This window comes from Berghia stephanieae, chromosome 4 (assembly GCF_034508935.2).
Source record: "Berghia stephanieae isolate SIO BIC M18660-M18661 chromosome 4, UCSD_Bste_1.3, whole genome shotgun sequence".
Taxonomy (NCBI): Eukaryota; Metazoa; Mollusca; class Gastropoda; order Nudibranchia; family Aeolidiidae; genus Berghia; species Berghia stephanieae.
In genome coordinates, this window is record NC_088363.1 from 62,717,234 (window position 1) to 62,727,233 (window position 10,000).

A 10,000-nucleotide genomic window follows, 5' to 3' on the forward strand; every position below is an offset into this window, starting at 1 on the left:
ATAAAAACAATAGGGTGTTTGTTTCACAAGTTTCAAGAGTTTTTGACCTTTGTTTTATGATGGAATTAATACCACTCATTCACACCTTCGCTTTACTTTGAAGTCCACTGAGACTGAAATAGTCATTAAACAATACCTTTGACCGACGTGTATATACATGCAGGTCTGCCATCCGAACTCACATCGGCTTAGTTTAGCATTGTTGTAATGGACAATATTTTGCTTCATTTTTTTTGAGATTTCCATTACAACAATGAGCCCACAAGGAATTGGGTAATCGGACCTGCATTTAGTGTATGTTGCTCTTGACCCTTGATTAAACAAGCAATGTTGGGCCTGGTACGTGGTACGTGACAGCAATCGCAAATCTGATAGACCGATGCTGGAAGGTCCTCGAATAATGTATCTTACACACATTACCACACTCAACTAAGGTGTAAATACGTACCTGGTTCTAGGCAATGTTGGATGTTGTAAGAATGCTAGTGTAAAGAAGAAAATCTGAGTAGATTTTAAATTCAGGTAGTTGTTGTCTTATGACTGTAAATATGGCTATTTTCCGAGAAATCGGGACTGCAAAAAAAAACAAAAAACAACAACAATAAAAACCATCCGAACCAAAGTGCACATATTGCAGGACTGATCACCGAACGCAATTATGGGGTTGGTTTAACATTGTTGCTATGGACAATATTTTGCGCTGGTTTTTAGAGTATTTCCATTACAACAACGAACCCATAACAATTTGGGTTATCAGACCTGCAAACAAGTTCACGTCGATCTGAACCCAAGTCAAGTGCCCCTCAGAGTTTTCTTCCAAAGTCTAAAAAATATTGCTTATTAGGGCAAATTGAGGTTAAAATGATATTGATTATTTGAATATCACAGACAAAGGGAGTTTTTAAAAAGTTTGTTGTACCTTTTTAAAGAATAAAAATCTATCAATTTTGTATTGGTCGACTTATAAATTGAAATGTTAAATGCATTAAGCGTATCTAGTAAAATAATTCTCATTCTCATGCCAAATTTGCGAAAATGTTAAGTTACTTTTGTAAGGCGAATTAAGTATTTGTATAGCGCACTAAATTAAAAGCTGTTATGTTCAGCGTACGTTGCATTAGAACACATTATATAAAAAAGCGAACCCATTCACTTCTGGAAAGCAACTATTAACACATTATCAATGAAAAAAATATTTAGATTAATAAATAAATAAATGAAACCATAAATAAGTAACTGAATAAATAAATAATTGAGCTTTATATAGCGCAATATCCACTAGATGTGCTCAAAGCGCGTTACAAGGGTCCCTGGTCAACAGCAACATTTAACATGTAGGACGGGACAATAAAGAAAGAAAGAAACAAACAAAGAAAGAAAGAAAGAAAGAAAAAATAATAATGCATATCTAAATCGAATGTGCAGTTCAAGGGATGCACGAATTTAAAAAAATGTGTAGATAAGTTTAAGTTTCCAGTCCTTTTAGAGAATGATGTGCATATTGTATTTTAATGATCGTTTTAACTCTCTCCTTACCGAGTATTTTTATGAGTTTTCTCGAAATGTCTTACTTACCCAAGACGAAAAAATGTTAAACTCAAAAGCAATGAGACGTTTGTCCAGAGAATGATGTGCCTCATAAACAGCATTAAATTATCACGGCTATAACAAAGATTTGTCTTCAAATTTTGTAATGTACATTACAATAAATCAGACATATTGAATGTGCCGTTTTTCTTATAGTTGGTAATGAGCGGGTTAAAGTCCATCGTTCTGCGATGGGGCTATGGAAAATTGAGACCCTAAAACTTGAGAACCATGAAACAAAATCAAAGTTTCTCCACTGATATTCCATCTTAATAATAAAGAAGGAACGCAATTGACGTCTCTCAGCTCTTTGTTATTGTATTTCGCCAGCCATTATAATGAGTAGTTCTCCAAAATTGTATTAATCAGACCATAAACGTTTCAGGTAAAACGGTGTTTTGTGTGTTGGTACGTTATATCCGGCTGGCGGATTTTTGAGCTTTTATAATACGCACATAGCATCAATTATTATCTCTCGATTACACTTCAATGCGACCCGTCACATTGGAGTGTAATCGTGAGATAATAATTGATGCTATGCGTTTTAGCCAAAAAACTCATAACGTCCACCAGCCGAATGTAACGTACCAACACATAATACTTTGTGTAACCTTTGATGTTTATTGATGCTATGCGCGTGTTATAAAAGCTCAAAACATCCGCCAGCCTGATATAAAAGCGGTAATATTTCGGGGTGAACATGATGGTAAAAATTTAATTTAGGGTTGTTTTTTTTTTTTACGATTTGATTTAAAATTAACCATAAGATTTTTGACCAACCGGAACATGGAATCTGTGACACACCTTCACACGCTCTCTCGGACAAGCATGGTTGGTTGTTTATAAACAACAATGTGAATGAAATCGACCCCTCTCTGATCATTGTTATTGTTTTTATACGGCCAGATAGGTGACTAGATCTAGTTATCACACGATTTTCTCAACATATTATGAACGTTTAAACCCCCTACCGCACTAGGACCGTCCTGTCCCAAATCCGTAACCTAGGTAATAAGTGAAATATACCGCACCTATCGGGACGGGACAAAACAGTCCTATTGTGTCTCGAGCCGTTGTGAATTGCTGCAAATCGACGAGACAGGACTGTCTCAGTCCCATGTTCATATCATTTGTGATAGTAGAAAATTATAGCCATCTTCCGCATTAGGACAAAAATGTCCCAGACCTGGCGGCGCAGTGTCACAGTCGCAATGCCTGTCGTTATTTCCTGCATCCCTACGTTCAACTTTTCATCTATCTACTTCAGTCACTCGATTGATAGGCATACTTATTAAATACTTATCCGATTATCATAACAAAATGGACGTAGATTCAAATAGGATTGAAAAACTCCTCAATAAAGTGGAAAGCAATCCCTGTTTGTATAACAAGGCTGATAGTCATTATTGTGATCGAGACATTAAAGTGAAGGCGTCAAGACGTAAGAGCTCCTCCAACAAGATAAAGAAGGTTGCCAAAGTTATCGATGCTCATCCTGTAGTAGCCGGGGAAAAAATAGAATAAGATCGGAGGTCACCATAGAGTCAATGAAATTGACCCTTGAGCCATTTTTAAGTCATTGAAGGATGCACCCAATATTGTTTTCTCTTTCCATTTTTCTTTTTTCTAAGCAGTAAAGCACAGACACATGCGACCTCTATTCATCCATATTGATAATGCGTGTACGTAAGCGATATGCGGGGTATGCCCCGGGACAGTCCTGTCCTAGTGGGCTATCTGTTTTGAATAGAAGTTTTCTTCAGTGGGGTGCAACACCTGAAGATCATAAAACCCCCTTTCACTCAATGTTGTTGTGGTGCCAAAGTTTTGTCGATTCAATACATCACTTCTTTTCTTTTTTTTAAACGGTCGTTCTCTTACTTGCTACTGTTTATAATGGTGATCTTCAACGTTGCCGTAGTGGCCTTGTCTCAGGGATACGCAAAAAGACAGCATTCAATATAGAAAATACTGCATGCGCAATGTGATCATACAGTTTACATCCATTATTTTCATGTCCACCCAGGTCCTACCCTGTCTTCACACATTTTGTCAAAGCTGCCTGGATAGCGCCATCCCTACTCACTCGCTGTCAGTTACGTGCCCCGTGTGTCGTCAACAATCCATATTACCAGAAGAAGGGGTTCCAGCCCTGCAAACCAACGTATTCATCCAAAACATCAACCATCTTCTTCAGACTGCCCTGAATTCGCCTTGTCACGGCTGTGGTATGATTTCATAATTTATTTATTCCATCAATGAAAATAACGGTGAACTGGAGTTCCAGACATTCCCATTTGAACTGTTTAATTTTGTATTTCCTAGGAGAAAATGATAATAGCCATTATATCAATATAAATTACTAAGATCTCCCCCCCCCCCACCTAGCAGGTTTAAATAACACTTCAAAGTTCTTAATACATCAACAATGAGACATTAACATTTTCTTTTCGATAATGTTTCTTAAAGAAAATACATTTTAGATTATTTAATTAATGTCCAAATCAAAACAAGTTATGTTATCGTTTCAGGCCAAGTTCATTCAAGACCGGCTTTCAAGTGTTTAGACTGTCTCCAAATTCTCTGTGACAACTGCCGTATACAACACATCACTATGAGTGTTGTCAACAACAATGATTTGGCCAGGGATAAAGAATGCAGCAACATCGATGACGACAATTCCAAAAACTCTTCCGACATTCAATCTAGAACATTCCTTCTTGGTCAACAACAGGACGATGACAAAAATGTTATTTACAATGGCCACAATGGGCACAATTCAAATCTCAACGGAGTTGTAATTGATAACAGCATTACGTCCAGTTCTGATTTAATTGAACCCGACAGTCTTGAAGAAGACGCTGAGATGTCATCTGAGATTCCTCATCATAATATTGTGTCAATAGATGAACTTATTTCTAGTATGTCACTGACAGAGGATAGTAAATTTAGTGAGCGTTTGGCTACCTCTGCAGCTGCTACTGTTGATAGTGGTGATCTCCAAAGTTGCAGCAGTGATCTTGTCTCAGGGAATGACGGAAGCAGTAACAATAGCAACGCTACACTTTTGTGTCCCAGTCATGAGGGAAATGATCTCAAATATTATTGCTCACATTGTGAAACTGCTGTTTGTGAAACGTGCACTCAGGTATGGAAAACTTTTTTTTTTTGCTTGTTTTTTTAAAGCTAGTAATGACGACAATGTTGTTTTTTTCGTTTTTATAAGGCCTTTCTGCGGCTATATGGTCTGGTGGTTTGACACTCGCCTTCGGATCGGAAGGTCCCGAGTTCGAGTCGCGCTCCAAGCGGCGCATAGTTGAGTCCTTGGAAAAGACGCTTTACTCACAGTCTCTCTTTGTATTCAGATGTAAAAGGAGTACCTGGTCGTTAACAGGTTGTCTGTCAGAAAAAAATGTAATATGGCCTAACAGGCGTCATATCCCGTCCTATATGTTAAGTAATACTATTGGCTAGGGACGCCTTGCAAAGCGCTTTGAGCATGTTTAGAGCTTATTGCTCTATATAACAGCTCAATTTTTTCTATGTAAAATAAACCTACCCATCATGGAATTATGATATGTGACGTATCAGTTCATGAATACAACGATTTAAACTTTAAATGATGAGAAATAGAAAACCAAAGGAAGACCTATTAGGGTCAAACAAAGCGTAGAAAAGTTTGAAAATCCAAGTTATTTTGATGTTGTTTATCATTTTCTCTATTGTGAAATTCTAGACTATCAACCATCGCAAAATGGCAAAATGGCAACACTTTGCTATTTTGCTATCTTTGCTATTACAATAATAAGTCCGTAAACAGTTTCACATTGATAAATACAGCATGTAAATGAGAGTGGAGGCAGGGGAACATTTCGAATTAAAGAATACCACTCAAATACCGAATATTGTTTATTTTGATACCAACTTAATTTCAATGCAAATGTTTTAACAGTTTGAATTCCGTATGCCCTCTTAAATTTCAGACAGAACATATCGGCCATCTGACAGTGGTGTTGTCGGAAGCCATCATTGAACATAAAACGTCCTTGACCTCACTGGTGTCAAGGGTCAGACAGATGATCCCTCATGTCATCCGAGCCATGGAGGTGGTAGAGGATACGCGGGAGAATTTGTCTCAGAACACCATCAAGGCGGAATCACAGGTAATCAGTTGCATTGGTCTATAAGGCATTGATTATCTCTGTCTAGCATCATAGTTTTAGTTAAATTCCCCACTCAATACAAATTAAGATACTCTATAGGCGACATCCCGCTTTTAATAATGGGATTCAGATATGACTCAAAGAGTTGAGTTTTTATATCAACTCAAAGTTAAAAGAAAAATTCCAGCTGTTTTCTAACCGCATTCTAACCCACAATATTCCGACTTGACTTACTTGACTTAAGCCCTCAACCCCAATCGGAACATAGACCACCAATGATCCCCCGCCATTTGCTTTTTCTCTGGGCTGCCTTCTCCATCTGATTTCATGTGTATCCACCCCTCATCTCATCTTACGTGCTTCTTTGCAAACTATTTCCTGGCCTCATTAGTCTTCTTCCTCCTTGGGAATTCCATGTCAGAGCCTGACTTGTGAGTTTGCGGACAGACTTTCTAAGTGTATGGCCTATCCACCTCCCTTCCTCTTTCTGAATTGTATGAATATACAGGTTGTTGGCTGGCAGATTCCCAGATATCCTCATGTCTGACTTTATCCGTCCACCTGATGCCCATAATCATCCTTAGACATCTGTTGGTGATGTATATTTCAAAGATAAATAAATAATACTACCGCATTACCGAGCCATGCTATCTTTAGCATGCAACTGACAATGAAATAATATGTCAAATTTTGTGGCATGTTTTGATGTGATTAATAAACATCATGTTATTGTACGATACTCTTCTCACATCTTATCAATTATTTTTCGCTAAAGGTCCGAGATATATTTAAATGGACCCATTTACTTGAAATCTATTGTCAATAAACATTTACGACGGACCACATTATAATATCATAAATCATAACCTTACATACTTTTTATAAAATACTCGCGTTCTTGTGTTTAACATAATGACAAATAGTGCTCTGATTCCTGTTACATATCCACTTTCTGCCATGTGGCCCATTAGCCCCCTGTTTGGGTCTCCGTTCCTCCCTATTTACAGCTGTGGTTCTTACTTGACCCCATGGCATCCATCTAACAATATTCCTTCTCTTCTCGATAGGATAGACCGTCTGCTTGGTTTTCATTTATTTCTTTATCGATTTGGCCCGTCTGTTTTTCTCTTCTTTGCGTGTGCCAGTGTCGTTGCAGCCACACAACTATTGCCTGGTTCTTTCCTCAAGATGTGACCTTTGCACTCTGTCACAAGGTGCGTTCGCAACTCGCAATGGATGCGAAGGCCGCTTATGACCTTAAAGTGAGGAGAGGTAGACGTGGACGTTACAATCACCAACAGAACACCGTATCTGACAAGAGAGCCATTATTATTTATTTAAAGTAAAAGAAAGGGGAACAGCTCATAGTTATTGAGCAAAACAGAATAACATTGCATATATTGACAGGAAAAATCAAAAATACATACAAGTAAAAAGTAGTAATGCAATATAAAATTCATGTAAGTTTTAACCAAAATAAACTATACTTCACCAAGGTTGCAACCGTTTCATTAATTCCCACTAAAAATGAAATTATTAATTACATGATGGTACAAAGTTAACTGTTTATAGTCCGAAACGAGAATAGAATTAATTAACAAAATTGTTCACATAGGGCGCGGTGTTCCAGCCTGTTCAAATCCAAAATTGTTCCAAAATAAAACACATAGATCGAGTGTTATTTCCTCGTCTTTACAAACGTCACATTGTATTTTGTTCATATTTCTCAAAAACAGGTATCGGGTGCAGTCACAAATTATATTGTTCATATTTCTCAAAAATTATATTGTTCAAAAGGGTTCAAAACACATTTGCCGGGCGCTATGTCCTAGCCCCGTCAAAATTACAAAGTTCAAAGATGCAAACACATTTACCGGGCGCTATGTCCTAGCCCCGTCAAAAATACAAAGTTCAAAGATGCAAACGCATTTACCGGGCGCTATGTCCTAGCCCCGTCAGCTCTTCACTATATTAGAAAATATATATAGATATATTAGTAAAAATGAAATTAACATAGACACAATGATAGCGTAAGTGATCAATTAGTATTTACTTAAAAATAATTCATTTAACTGAGGTCACGTTCTCAATTTTAACACAATTTAACTCATTGAATTAATTATTCAATAAAACATTAAAACTTTATATTATTTTAAACTTTAAGATAAGTGAAATAATTTTACGATATTAATCACTTAATCACTTGATGATTACTCAGCACATCAAAACAATATTATAAATTTTATATAATCTCACCGAGCACAAATTACAAAAACACAATATCGCTTAGAGCCCATAACCGGGTACGATATACAAAATACTGGCCATATTAGGCCCACTTCGGCTACAATACAGCCTAAAACACAATGCTGGCCAACACACAGGCCCAACACATATCGCCTGAGAGCCCATATTCGGGTGCGACATAAAATACTGGCCACTTTGGGCCCTTTTCACTGTGGCTTCAACATAGCCAAACAGAATTCCAGCCAACACACAGGCTGTACAGGTCGTTCTTCTTCGACCTCAAATCGCAGACTGCCCGTTGAACATCGACCCAAGCCGAAACATAGGACAGGGTATCTAACGGTATCTCGGTTGATGCATAAGATTGATGAGGGTGTCTTAACACTGATGGAACATGATAACCCTCCGTTCTTTCATTACCTTCATAGTATACACCACCCACGGCGAATAGAAGGGAGTCCCTATTCCAACACCCATCCTACACTCATAAATCATTTAATTATATGGGTTGGATTCTACCCGAGACCTTGGTGGGTAGGACAACTATCTCCCTTTGTTATATAGAAGGCATTTCTTTACACACTCGCATCTCTTTCTAATTTATTACTTTGCAGCTTTTTTGGTCTAGTGGCAGTCATACAACTCGAATTGTGACCGTAGTAGGTCCCTTGTTCGCTGTAGGTGGCGCAGAATGGATAGAGTTATTGGAAAATGCTCTTTAGATATATATTTTCACCATATTCCTATATAAAATGTTGCAATAACAAATGTCCTATCTGTCTATAAAGTATAATAGTGCCTGACGGACATCATGCTTTGTCGTCCATACTTAAGTATTGTTGTTGGACTCAGATCCATCGTAAAGCACTCTGAGCGAATGAATTGGATATTGTGCTTCACGAACGCTCATGTATAATATTGTTGTTTTTTTTTTTCTTCTCACAATCAGATTACCTCAGCTTATGATGAATTGATTCGTATAGTCGAGGCCAGGAAACAATCGATTCTCTCGGACCTTGCGGACGTATCCAAGTGCAAGGAGAAGATTTTAAACGACCAGAAGAAAGCCTTGAAATCACACTTACTGCGCATGACAGACTCGTGTGAGCTGACCCAGGATTCTCTAACACACGGGAAAGATACCGATGTCGTTATGGTTAAAAAAGAAATGTCTGGAAAGGTGAATTAAAGATATATAAGCAATAGCATAGTATGTATGTCTATACCGTATTCAAGACAACAGTGTACTTTACAACTAACTATCCATGAATAATGATCTAAAAATGTAAAAGTAGACCACAAACTATGCGTACCGGTATGTTTGTTACTCTAGATCAGACTCGCCTAGTTGGAAATGGAAAAATTCGTAGTTTTCAGGGGTAATAACACAATAGACTTTATAACTACCATTACAAATCACCAATTTGTGTTTAAATACATTAAAGTAATGCTTTAAACTCCTTTATGTACTCGTTTATCAACAACAAAACTTTATTTTCAGGAAGTTTATTGAATTAAAGATCAATTAGGACCCAGAAATTCGTAGTTCGACGAAATTGTCATAGTAGTTGGCAGGTCTGCTCGAAATAAATGTTTAACAAAACTGGAAACGCTTATAAAGAAAGAATTGTATAAAAACTGGATGTTTGTATTACTGTGTGTAGTTGTTGTATTCGTTGTTGTTGTTGTTTTGGTGTTATTTTATTTGTTTATGTTATTACGTCATTATGTCAACGCAACGGCTGTTTGATGAATGGTTTATTTTATACATCTATTTTCTTTCTTTATCAAGGTCTGATAATATGTGCTTACATTCTTGATTTTTTCCCTCTCTAATCTATCGTTTTAATCGTTTTATCGTTGCTCTCACCTTCAACCAGCTTCATGATTTGATCACCAATGGACCAACGTTACAACCGGAAACAAACGACCTCCTGCCGTTCGACGAGCGAGGCGTCGAGATCATCAGAGACTCTATTTCCAAATGTGGAAGCATTCCCAAC

At 37.4% G+C, this 10,000-nt stretch overlaps 1 protein-coding gene across 4 annotated transcripts in view; it reads left to right on the forward strand.

The window, feature by feature from the left end:
• LOC144970983 (tripartite motif-containing protein 2-like) overlaps positions 1–10,000 on the forward strand; it is a 58,247-nt gene that overhangs the window by 40,421 nt on the left and 7,826 nt on the right. For all 4 annotated transcript variants that reach the window (XM_078911229.1, XM_078911227.1, XM_078911230.1 and 1 more), the window contains 5 exons: positions 3,614–3,815; positions 4,119–4,735; positions 5,571–5,750; positions 8,947–9,177; positions 9,878–10,000. The exon at positions 9,878–10,000 is cut by the window's right edge and continues 154 nt beyond it. In XM_078911229.1, the coding sequence (XP_078767355.1) occupies positions 3,614–3,815; positions 4,119–4,735; positions 5,571–5,750; positions 8,947–9,177; positions 9,878–10,000 (1,353 nt within the window). The remainder of the gene's footprint in view (positions 1–3,613; positions 3,816–4,118; positions 4,736–5,570; positions 5,751–8,946; positions 9,178–9,877) is intronic.